Source organism: Bubalus kerabau, chromosome 23, assembly GCF_029407905.1.
Source record: "Bubalus kerabau isolate K-KA32 ecotype Philippines breed swamp buffalo chromosome 23, PCC_UOA_SB_1v2, whole genome shotgun sequence".
Classification (NCBI taxonomy): Eukaryota; Metazoa; Chordata; class Mammalia; order Artiodactyla; family Bovidae; genus Bubalus; species Bubalus kerabau.
The window spans coordinates 42052275-42065362 of record NC_073646.1 but is presented as its reverse complement, the minus strand read 5'-3'; the positions used below and the strand labels follow the sequence as shown (position 1 = coordinate 42065362).

At 55.2% G+C, this 13088-nt stretch overlaps 1 protein-coding gene across 1 annotated transcript in view; it reads right to left on the bottom strand.

The window, feature by feature from the left end:
• The window catches only part of MAD1L1 (mitotic arrest deficient 1 like 1), a 244884-nt gene that overhangs the window by 193491 nt on the left and 38305 nt on the right, over positions 1-13088 (bottom strand). Inside the window, exon 10 of the mRNA XM_055562250.1 lies at positions 444-530. Within this exon, the coding sequence (XP_055418225.1) occupies positions 444-530 (87 nt within the window). The remainder of the gene's footprint in view (positions 1-443; positions 531-13088) is intronic.

The following is a 13088-nucleotide window of genomic DNA, read 5'->3' as shown; positions in this document are numbered from 1 at the left end:
TCCTGAGTTCCAGCCATCACTCCAGCACCTGATTAGAGGCAGGGAGGACCCTGCACTCCCGGTCAGACAGACGCGCAGGCGCACCTTGAAGGACCGAGCCTCAGCCCTGGGGCCCGGCTGGCCCGGGGGTCACGGCAGAGCTGAACCGGCCCAGGACACCAGCAGGCGTCTGAGTGAGAGCGGGTGCAGGACACACCGCAGGCTGGGTGCGGGGGAGGCCCCAGCCCTGGACCCCCGGGCGCAGCACACACTGCACCCCGGGTGCGGGGGAGGCCCTGGCCCTCGACCCCCGGGCGCAGGGCAGGGCCTCAGTGCAGCGGGGCAGGACGAGGGACCCGCACATCTGCAGTGCCTGCCCCGCTCTGCGAAGCCAGGGGCACGCTCACCCACAAGGCCTCTCCAAAGCAAGTTGGTTGTTGGATAAGCGCGGCCGCGAGGCCTACCTGCTGGTGATGGAACTGTTCCTGTCCTTCAGGGCCAGCTCGCGCTGCTGCAGCTCCACGATGAACCTAGACAGGTCCTCTGGCGTCCTGGGGGGACAAGAACACACGGGGTCAGCGGGGTGTGCCTGCAGGGGACGGGGCTCTGACCCTAGGGGCCGGCCCAAAGCCAGGCAAGCCACTGGCGGACCTCAGAGCCGGGCGAGTCAGGGCCTGTGAGGCCCCCGGACAGCGTGTGTGGGCTCACGGCACAGCCGGCTGCCGGCCCCGTGACACTGGGGACGTCACTCGTGCCAGCCCGCGCCTGTGAAAACCGAGTCGCATCACTGCCACGCAGAGGATGTGAAGTGAGGAGGAAGCGCGCCTGCCGGCGGCCCGCAGGCAGAGTGCCCGGGCACGCTAACCTCCTCCCTCCTCTCAGACGCCACGCGCGTGGACGGCAGCGGGGGAACAGCAGGCACCATGGGCACGGTGCCTCCCATGTCAAAACGCCTCCAGGGGGACAATCAGGCCAACCCTCGCGGCAGCCCCGCTGCTCACCGTCTCCATTTCACAGACGGGAAACGGAGACTAAAAGTCCGTGACAGCGGGCTCCAAGGTCGCCCGCTCTCCGCAGCACGGAGCCTCAACCTGAGCCCTCTCCTCCAGCTCAGGCCCCGGCTCAGGAGAGCGTGCACAGAAGCGTCTTTGACATTCACACGCCCAACAGGCACATGAAGGATGCTCACACCACTAACTCTTAGAGAAACGCAAGTCCAAACTGTGCTCAGGCCCCACCTCACGTCGGCAAGACGGCCATTATCACAAAGTCTGCTGATGACAAGTGCTGGAGAGGGTGTGGAGAGACGGGAACCCTCCACACTGCTGGTGAGAATGCAAACTCGCGCAGCACTGTGGACAACGGAGGGAGGTTTCTCAAAAAACTAAAACAGAGCTGCCATGTGATTCTGAAATCCTACTCCTGGGAGTGGGATTAAAGAAAACTCTTCATTTGAAAAGTCACATACACCCCAGTGGGTCACTGTAGCGTATTCACAGCAGCCAAGACATGGAGACGGCCCACACGTCCATCAGCAGACGGACGGAGAGAGGACATGTGGTGCATGTATACACAGAGGAATATTACTCAATTATATTACTCAATAATATTATTATTTTATTATATAACATATAACATTATAATATATAGTAATTATATATAATAATTAATAATTGATATTATTAATAATAATATTAATATTATTAAACGAGCATGAAAGGCTTCCCTCGTGGCTCAGGGGTAAAGAACCCACCTGCAATGCAAGGACACGGGTTCCAGCCCTGGGTGGGGAAGATCCCTGGGTTGAAATGGCATCCACTCCGGTACTCTTGCCTGGAAAATCCCATGGACAGAGGAGCCTGGTGGGCTGCAGTCCATGGGGTCGCGAAGAGTTGGACACGACTGAGCGACTTCAGTTTCATTTTCACTTTCATGCATTGGAGAAGGAGATGGCAACCCACTCCAGTGTTCTTGCCTGGAGAATCCCAGGGACGGGGGAGCCTGGGGGGCTGCCGTCTATGGGGTCACACAGAGTCGGACACGACTGAAGCGACTTAGCAGCAGCAGCAGCAGCAGAGATTATTATGCTAACTGAAGCAAATGAGACACCGAAAGATGGATACTATATGATATCACTACATGTGGAATCTAAAAAAAAGGATAGAGGATTCCCTGGTGGTCCAGTGATTTAAGAGTCTGCTTTGAAGTGCAAGGGACACCAGTCTGATCCGTGGTCCCAGAGGCTCCCACCTGCCACGGAGCAGCTGGGTTGGTGCCACAACTACTGAGCCAGCGCTCTGAAGCCCGTGAGCCCACGCGCCTAGAGCCTGTGCTCCACAGCAAGAGAAGCCCTACCACGACCAACAGCGAGAAGCTCAGTACCAACCCAGAGAGCACCCCCCCTCACAGCAACGAGATAGAGCCTACGCACAGCAACAAAGACCCAGTGCAACCGAAAAATAAAAATAGATAAACCTTTGAAACACTAAATTAAAAAGTGACAGAAGCGTACTTATTTAGAAAAGAGAAAGAGACCCGCAGACATACAAAAAAAACTCACGACGACCAACGGGCGGTGGGGAAAGGGGGTACGCTTGGGGCTAATGGACACGAGACGGGACAGGAAGGGAAGCAGCTCGGTCGCGTCCAGCTCTTTGCGACCCCATGGGCTGCAGCCTGCCAGGATCCTCCATCCATGGAATTTTCCAGACAAGAATACTGGAGTGGGTTGCCATTTCCTTCTCCAAGGAATCTTCCCAGGCCAGAGATGAAACCCGGGTCTCCGGCACTGCAGGCAGACACCTTACCGTCCAAGCCCCCAGGGAAGCCAGTGGGTACACACTCCTACAAATAACGCAGATAAACGACAGGACCCACTGTAGAGCAGACGCGACTATTCAGCGCCTTGTGATACCCTACAACGGGAAAGACCCTGAAAAAGGACAGACACACGCAGCCGAGCCCCGCGCTGTGCTGTCAGCGCCGTCCTGAAACAGCAGCCCTGTAGACTAACTACACATCAGTGTCAAAAAACGGGCTTTTTTTAATGTCTTCAAAGAGGAAGAGAGACGAGAGACAGAGATGGAACATCAAGTGGAGAGCAAAGACTCCTGACCCCTGCATGGAGCTAACATGGCATTAAAAAAAATGGAAGATGCTCAATGTCACTAATTCTTAGAGAAACGCAAATCAAAACCGTCATCAGGCACCACGTGGAGGCGGGCACAGGCCCGGGGCTCAGGCCCGGGCTCCACAGGGGCCACAGCGCAGCGCGCAGGCTCCTTCCCCGGCCCCAGAGCCAGCACAGCACGCAGGCCCAGCGCACTCTCTGGCCTCCCCACTCCTGCTGAAGTTGGCCCTGCTGCTCCGCCTGCCCGAGGGCCACTCACAGAGACCTGCTGAGCTGCGCCTCATGTCCAGAGCCCACACACCCCGAGCCACCAGCCCTGGAGGGCCTCTCCACCTCCCGCCAGACTTTGCTCTGCTGCTGGACACGCCAACCCATCCGCTCCCCGAATATCTGTAATGGTTAACCCTGGGCCTGCAGAACACCTCCCTCAGCCTCCCCAGGCCTCTCTCATCCTCACAGGAGAGGTCTCGGAACAGCTGTCACTTCCTCCAAGAAGCCCCCAAGCCTCTCCTCGCCTCATCACGAGGCTGCTCAGGACCATCTGCCCCGTGACCGGCGGGGCCTCCTGCGTCTGCCATCACTAGGCGTGAAGCCTAAGGCCCCCGCGTGCCGGCAGTGTGTCCTGAAGGCCCAGCGCAGCCCCGGCATGGAGCAGAGCCCACAGCCGCCCCACACGGGCCTCTGTCCTCAGCACCCCTGGCAGGGAAGGCCAGGCCCTCTTCCTTTCACACCGCCTCATGCAGGCCGTCCCTGGCCGCCAGAAGAAACACCCTTTCCTGCACATTTTGTGAGGACACGGCCTTGATGTGTGAGGAACCAAGAGGCATGATGCCAAGATTTCTACCCTTGCTCTGCCCTGAATGCCAGCCAGCTCTGTGGATGAGAAAACACACTGAAAAATGCTCACCAGCAGGAGACCTGTGAAAACTCAAATCTAAGAGGGGAGGGGTTGAGCCAGCCTTGAACACCAGATCCCCATTCTTCTCAGAGCTTCCTCATGTCTGCCGACCTTAGATAGAAAGTAAGTAAGCAAAACAAGTAAACCCTTTTAAGCCAAAAGGTTTTTTTTTAACATTTTAAAGAGATTGAAGTTATCTTCTATTTTTTATGCTAGTCAAAGGGAGTATGCAAACTATTATTAAATCAATGGGAACTATATGCAAAGCCGATGCAGCTACGCACGTCTACCTCTACAAGGCCACCAGTGCCTCTGGGCCAGAGGGCAAGCCTCGACGGCCACACACCCTCTGGGGCCTCAAGAGCTGAGGGGGTGGTGTTCTCTCATCGCAGGCAAGCTGTCTGCAATGTCCTTCAGGCAGAAACCTGTCTGGAAGCTGGAGGGCAACGGCAGGGCTGAGAGCACAGGACGGCAATTTAGAAACCAGGGTCTTGCCCTGAGGCACAAACTAGCCCCACAAAGCCAGGAACTAGAGTGACACAGAAAGCTCTCAACCAAGGCCCTCCGTTTTCCTCTGAAGTAAAGATAATTTGAAATGTAACCATTTAATAATGAGGGGAAATTGGGAATGGTCAAATGAAGAGAAAAATGAACTTAACATGCTCTCCTTCAGAAACGCTCTACTCCCGCTGATGGCTCAGGCACCTGCACCCTCCCGGGACACCCGCAGGCTGGGGCCAGCCACACGCGGCCACGCCAGCCGGTGGCCGAGGCGCACACCCTCCAGCTGAACCTCGGGGCAGCCATCAGACCCCAAACCCACTGGAACTTTTGAGCAGCTACTTCAACAAGCCATCAAGGGGACTGGCTCCATATCTGAATAAACTAAGCAGGCAGCTGGCTTTCTTCTACCCCCCATGCCACTCCTCCCCTTCGACCAGCCACGCAAACAAGAGCCCCCCGCAGCAAGTCCCCAGGGGGGTGCGGCTCATCCGAGCAGGCAGGGAGCTGCTCCCACTGAGAGCATGGCGGGGAGGCTGCGCGGGGCCCAAGGCCAGGGCAGACTCCGCAGGCGGCTTCCGGCCACATCCCAGCCCCAGGCGCAACGCCATCACCCAGAGCCAGTGGCCAGCCCCGTCAGGCGAGCCCGCACATCACGCACAAAGCATCTTCATGGCGGTTCCACAGAGCCCCCAACCATCACAGCCCTGCGCCGCAGGGACATCCCGTGACAGCATCCAGTGAGGGCCTGGCCCAGTGCGCTCGCCCTGGCCCCGCTTGTGTTCACCAAGTCAGGCATCAGGGGGCGGGTTGCACACAGCGCGGGGGCCACAGGGCCGCGCCCTCCCTGAGGCCCAGGCATCTGCCCTGCGCCCTGACCCGGGCGGAGGCCCAGCAGACACGCCCAGTGTGTCGCGATCGCTAGCACCCCCTCCGTGCCAGCTCTCCAAGCTCTGCAGGGCCGAGCGCAGAGCACGAAGGAAGACAGCATCCTCTGTGTGGACCACACGGCAGGGAGGAAGGGGAGGGCAGGAGGGGGCCACGCTGATTTCTGGGCCTCGGGGAGGGCGCGTTCGTTTGTTCAGACCCTAGTGAGCACCCGGCCCGCAGGCAGGGCCTCAGCCAGCACGGCAAGCAGGAGGCATGCCAAGACCCCACGCTACCAAAGTGCGCTTGCCCCTCCTCGGGGAGCCAGAGCAGGCCCGCGGGCACGCAGAGAAAGGGCTCAGGTGTGGCATGTCCACTTCCATATGCACCCTGCCCCTCCTCGAGGAGCCAGAGCAGGCCCACGGGCACGCAGAGAAAGGGCTCAGGTGTGGCGTGTCCACTTCCATATGCACCCAAAACTGCACCTCCACTGCTTATTTCTAAAGAAAGGCACCAATGTGCCCGCATATTTACAGAACATAACCTAGCCAGGTCAGGGCCAAGAGGGGTGGTTGAAATCAAACTTTATGTGCCTTATTTGAATTTCTTTTGATGAGCATTTATATATTATATGCATAAGTACAAATAAAAACTACAGAAAAAGCCACACACACGCTCCCCATATGGCAATCCACTGGCAACGCCCAGCCGGACAAGCAGAGGCGCTGATGCGAGACGGGGCTCCTCCGGGGAGGCTCAGCACAGCAGGAGCCCAGGGCGCCTGGGGACACAGCGGAGGGGCCCACCTGGGGACGCTGCCACCATCTGCCCCTCAGGAGCGCCAAGTGCGGCCGGAGGGAGGTTCCTGAAGGGCTATTGAATCAAGAAGGATTATTAAACCACTGCAGCCTCCACCACACATCAAATCAAAGGCCAGAGGCCCAAGTGCCCCCCATGGCAGGAGGAATGTTGATTTTCCAGAGCCTCCTGACCTGGAGTACTCGGAGCTGCTCCCCGAGGGCGCCCTGGGGACTGGCTATGTGCCTGTAACCAGCAGGAGTCGGGCCAAGTGCCATGGCAGCCCAAAACAGCGCAGGCGCACGCCGCAGGAAGAGCCAACCACCCCCAGACTTCCGCTTCAAAAGCTAGAAGTGGCGGCCTTCAGAGGGCCCTGGGATCCGCCGACTCAGAGGTGGCAGGAGCGCGACAGTCCCAACTGCAGCCAAGCTGTGCATCTGCTGCTTAAGCTCTGGGCTCAGCTGCAAAGCCTTTTAACTCTAACTGCTGGGCTTTGAAGGGGGAAAGTCTCTGTTCAACCTGCAGCTGAGTTTTGGCTCGAGCTCAGCTGCGAGCAGAACAGGAGCCTGGGGAGTGGGGCCCAGTGGTTCATTCTTGAGGCAGAGGCACTCCAGCTCCAGCAGAGCTACTCTGAGGCTCCTGACAGCAGACGCCAGGTCTCTCGCTGAAGCTCACAGAGCTATTTCAATGGGTCTGAAAGACACGCGATCCAGAGGACTCCCATTTCTAAAATGAATCAAACAGTGACAACCAGAAAACTAATTAACAAGCAAGAAACCTCAAGCTCTCTTCCATGGTGTTATTTTCCAGAACAGAAGCCCACAGGACACAGAGCCACAGCCCAGAGAGTGGGTCAGAGGGCCCTGTCAGAGACGGGCACACGCAGGTGGGGTAGACTCTCTCCCAGACAGGCTTTTGCAGAAAATACGCACAGGTGGGAACCAGGCACATCACGGAGAAAAGCTTGGTGCTAAAGCCCAAACGGAGCAGGGGCATTCATGGCTGCAAAGTCACAGCACGTCCTGGCGAGTCAGGGGGTTTTGATAATCTGACCCAGTTATGTAGGGAGGGAGAAGGAAATGGCAACCCACTCCAGTATTCTTGCCTGGAGAATCCCGTGGACAGAGCCTGGTGGGCTGCTGCCCACGGGGTCGCACAGAGTCGGACACGACTGAAGCAACCTGGCGGCGGCAGCAGCAGCAGGTAGAAAAGCTGGGGAGGATTCATGTCACCGAAGTCGGGCAAAGCCTGGCCCACAGCCCGGGGTAGGGAGCAGCAGCGCTCAGCCCTGAGCCACGCAGGCTGCTGGACACTCCAGAGAAGGAAGCCCGTGACCACTGACCATTTTGAGGCCACAGGAACCAACCTTTAGGGGAAGAAGGCCATCGGCCTCTCAGCACCAAGCGCGGGGCCAGGCCATGCCATCCTGGCCACATGGTGGACGGCGGCCATCGGACTGCTTCTCAAGCTGCTGTGTCCCAGATGGACGGAGAGCAAGTCACTCTTTCCCCGAGAGGTGGCCCAGAACAGATGCGGGCTCAGGCACACACCCAAAGGGCACACGTCTGAAGGCCCGCGTGGGGCACCCAACACAGGGGACCCTCATCAAGCCGCAGTCCACCCCTGTGACCAACGGCAGTTTCCACACGAGACCAGGTCCTCTGCCCAGCAGCCACCCTGCCTGCCTGCCGGGACGAGAGGCCTGGGCTGCTCCAGGTCACCGCACATCTACAGGCCTTCCCGACTCCCAGGACCACGCGGGTCCTGTCTCCCCAGTCACAGGGAGGCCTGCAAGACCAACCACTGTACTCGGAGCTCCCGAAGCCCACGTCCCGTGGGCCCTCACCCAAGCTACTCTCTCAGCCCCAGGCCTCATCCGCTGACGGCACTCCCACACTCCTGCCAACAGCCCTCAGCCTCAGGCCTTCAATAAACGTGAGCTGAAGGATAAAGAAGGCAGTATGCCTTTGTAGAACAGTAACTATCCAACTAAATTCTACCCGAGTTTGAGCTCAGAGCACTGGATCCGAAGTTTAGTGTTACAGGTTACATAAATTACAGTCCCTCTATAAAGTATATTAAAAAGGTCTAATATATACCAAGGAAATATAATACCTATTTGGAAAATAACTTTTCTAAAACTTAGCATTACAAACTTATACTTAGAATCAGATATTATACAAAATTTTTCAAAAGAGAAAATAATTATTTCATGATGAATTAATGCATTAGAAACTAATTATAACCACTTATAATGAAATAATCGTATATCATTTCTAAATGGTGTTTAGCTAGGTATAATAATAAGAATAATTTGCATTGTAAGTCTGGCAAAAATATATTAATAAAAAACTTCCCATTTGAAGTAATCAAGCCGGGTCACTGTTCCCAAAAGTTGGCTAAAGCAGGTAATCAATATCCATATCGCAAACATTTTAACCTAAGATATTACATGTACACAATCATTCTCCAAGCTGCAAACTTCTTCTTCAAATATGGGTCCACTAAACTGGAGTTTCATGTTATATTTCTGTATAAACCACAAATCATAATTCATGATTTTAGCTGTTTCTTTCAAATAGACACCTGCCATCTTCCTAAATTTTATAACTTTTCTCCTCGTTTTCTATAGTCAAATCACTTTACTCAACAGCTTCTTTTTAGAAATTTTCCTTTGAGACTTTTCAAAACATCCAACTTTGCTTTCACAAAAACACTGCTCTCTTCACATACTTTTCGCCAGACTCTTACAGTATCTAATTAAACTGTGTGATTACAATAACATGTGAAACTGGCAGAGAAGCAGGCTCATCTCGGAGAGCCCAGCACCACTCAGGGGGCGGCAACCCCCGGGCATCCTGCCACGATGAACACACAGGGCTGGCTCTGGACGTGGGAGGAGGGATGGGGTGGGGTTCTTAACCTGAGGGTGGGTCCAGAGGAGGCTGTATCTACTCTTTAAAGACGTTTCTGTCTGTGGATAGTGCCCTTCAAAATGTCTTTTTTTAAAAATTAGCCTACGTCCCAAGCATCTGCTGTGCTGCAGAAATCTATCAGGACGTTTCAGAGAAAGATGAGGGGTGCTGGCCAGTTTCAGGAGAGGCACTTGGGTGCACAGCTCTTCCAAGAGCTGCTACCCTACTTTCTGAAAGAATCAGACACAGCACAGATGGGAGACCAAGTGCAAAAAGCAGATTCCACAAACCACCAAAGCACAGAGAGACAACAGCAAGCAGCTAATACCTCAAATTCTAACTCCATTCACTCCATTCACTCACTTATGTGACCTCTGACCATCATTAACCTCTCCAAACCTCAGGTCCCTCTTCGGGAAAACGACCGTAATAAGAGTGCCCACCACACGCGGCCGTCATGAGAATGCTGCGCATAAAGGACTCACCGTGCAAGAGCATTGCGCTATCATGAATTATAGGCATTATAGAACACGTAGCCAAAATGATATCTGTGTCCAATCAGAAAGCAAAGTGGCTGTTTCTGGTTACCAGTATGAATTCACTAAGAATAAGATTTACATAAATTAACATTTCCACCTCTGATTTGGTTATTGTAGCACAGACTGATGTAGAAATTCATGACATATTATGAGAACATTTATCTACTCCCGGCCTCATTCCAGAGCAGACATGAGGAGACTCCGAACGTCTCCGGGCTCAGCTCCAAAAGCGCTGATTAACAGGGAGAGACCAGAGCGCAGAGGGCAGGGCCATGCTCCAGAGGCACCAGGTGCAGAGGGCAGGGCCCTGCTCCAGAGGCACCGGGTCCTGTCCGTGCCCAGCTCTGCTCCTCCCCGGACACAAAACAGGGACGACCTACGGAGCCCCGCAGAGGCCTCCAGAGGCGCCTGGGAGGCCGGCTGGACCCCTTCGGGGCTCTCGTCTCTGCTGGTGGTGAAGCCCTCCAGGACAAGGCCCAACCCCCGACCCACCCAAAACTTCCCCAACCATCTGGAACACAGTACCCACCAGTCTCCAGGTAATACAAAATGAAGCCAGCACCTGCTCAACGACCATAAGAGTCCATAAAACCACTCAGGGGTGGGGAGAAGGGCGGGGGAAGGGGGAGGATGAGAGCCTGGCTGTGCGCCCCACCCCGAGGAGGGAGAGGACAGGGGCCCCTGCAGCCAGCCAGGACCTGCAGACACAGGGCTATGGCGCGTGCGGCTGACACGCATGGCGAAGGCGAGCCTGTGGCCAGCTCGGGGTCTGTCAACGGCTAGCTTCTCTGTGGCCGAGAAGGTCCTGGAGCGGGGCCTCCACGACAGCACACGCAGGTCCGTCCGCTAGCAGCAATAGGCCAACCTGCTTCAGGGAAGCGAATTACACGGCTCCCCAGACACACGTAAATAAAATGAAGAAATGTCAAATTTACAGTTGCTGCCTTCGAATTCTTCCTCCCAGCTCAGGCAGGATTAAAAGGACTTCAAAGCAGCCTGGGTTCCAATTAAGCCAGTGTGACCACCCCAGGGACGCTGGAATATTCTTCTGATTAACAAGAGGCGCTCTTTGAACTGTTTGAGCTAAAAAAAAAGCGTTCAGAACCTTTCAAACAAATGCCATAATTTCCTCTCCCTGTTCCCTCACTCTCTGGAAAAGTTGATCTTTTGAATGCTTTACACATTGAAAAAGAAAGCTGGATAATGGCCCCAAACACAACCTGAGCCACGAGCTCAGAACAGGGCCGTGGGCAACAAGCTCCGGGTCCGTGGCAGGCCAGCCCGCGCCACCACAGGCACGGCCACGCCACCAGGCTGCGGGAGAGGTCGGCAGAACCGGCCGCTGGGGGCCGGGCCAGGGGCCTTCCACCAGGGCCACAGGGCCACCGTCACAGTGCGTGACGAGGGCGCCGGCAGAAAGGGGACCTCGTGGAGCCCCTGGGCGCAGGGCAGAGCTGCTGCCCGTGAGGACCACCAGCATACACAGTGGGCAACACGCTGGAGCCTGCCAAAGAGGGGGACGCACAGGCGCGTGGCCGGGGTGACACAGGACAGAGCCACGCGAGCCCAGAGTGTGAGGCAGCCCCTCGGGGGCGGGGGCGCCCGAGGACTCGAGGCAGAAGCTGCACAAGGAGACATGCGGCTGTCCCGGCCCCGGTGCCAGACCGCCTGTGGGCGCACGAGCCGAGGGGAAACCCAGCCCATCTCCCCCGGCCCCGGTGCCAGACCGCCTGTGGGCACGTGGACCGAGGGGAAACCAAGTCCATCTCCCCCGGCCCCGGTGCCAGACCGCCTGTGGGCGCGTGGGCCGAGGGGAAACCAAGTCCATCTCCCCCGGCCCCGGTGCGAGACCGCCTGTGGGCGCGTGGACCGAGGGGAAACCAAGTCCATCTCCCCCGGCCCCGGTGGCAGACCGCCTGTGGGCGCGTGGACCGAGGGGAAACCAAGTCCATCTCCCCCGGCCCCGGTGGCAGACCGCCTGTGGGCGCATGGACCAAGGGGAAACCAAGTCCAGCCCCCCAGCCCACACTGGGCCTCCAGAGATGTGCAGTCCCCGATACTGATACGCCTACTGCACACACGTCAATGGTTGGGTCAAACCTATTGGGACCATCCATGTTTTATGATCAAGAATAAGCTTTGAGATTGTTATAATCAAGAAGAAGGCAAGTGGAAACTTTGAATGGGCAGAAAAAGACAACTTGGTGCCCATCCAGCTACCTATGAAGCATATCTGTCTCCTAATCTTTGAGCTATTTTACAAGTTAGTGAGTAGAAAAAGGGGTTTCCAGGTGGCTCAGTGGTAAAGAATCCACCTGCCAATGAAGGAGATGTGGGTTCAATCTCTGGGTCGGGAAGAACCTCGGGAAGAGAAAATGGCCACCTACCCCAGTATTCTTGCCTGGAGAATCCCATGGACAGAGGAGCCTGGCGGGATACAGTCTGTGGGGCTGCAGAGAGTCGGACACGACTGAGTACACGAGCACAAGTAGAAGAAAACTAACAGATGCAAAGAGCCCTGTTCACGGAAATGCCAGGTCCAGGCTGGGGACACCGAGGCTCACTGCCCGGTGGAGGCTGACCGCGCCCCCTCGCTGGCATCTCAAACCGATTCAGGGGTCCCTCTCTGGTGACAAACACGCGGTACTTTAAACCTCCTCTGGACCAGCTACTAGTTCTTCATTAATTCCTGAGTTAAATAAAATAGGTAACACCTCCAGAAACCAACAAGACTACTACATTTAAAGCTATAGACTATTGCTGTGAAAATGAAAGAGGCATACACACCATGAAGTGAAAAGTCATGAAGACGTCATTCCTCTCCAAAGTGACCTATAAATTCAATGCAAAAATCAATACACATCACAGCAGTGCTTTTTTGGCAGATATTGATGACCTATTTATAAAATGTATATAGAAAAGCAAAAGAACCTTTAAGAGCCTAATGTTAACAAAGGAAAAATTTAGATGACCTGCAGCACCTTAAGACTTAGTATAAACACACAGCAATCAAGAAAGCACAGTACTGGCATGAAGATAGTCATGTATCAACAGAAGAAAACAGAATCCAGAAACAGCGGCCACAAATACACCAAACTTACCTGACAGAAACAAAGCAGCTCCAAGGCAGAGGAGCCACTTTACCAAATAACTACTGAAACTCGACAAAAGCGGGGAGGGGAGCCTCGACTCCAGCCTCAGGCGCCATGCAACATGAACCACACGCCAGCACATAAAGAATCAAAACAAAGAGATTCTAGAAGGAAACATGAGAAAGCTCATCTCCAACCATGGAATGTGAGAAGACTCCTTAAAGCACAAAAACCGCTAACCATAAAAGACAAAAACTGATAAATGGGTTTCATCAAAGTTGAGCAGCACCGCTGAGGCTTAAGGGCTACGGTTAACTTATTACCGATAATTTCCTACCGTGAAAGGTCTGGTGAGGCTCTGTGATAAGA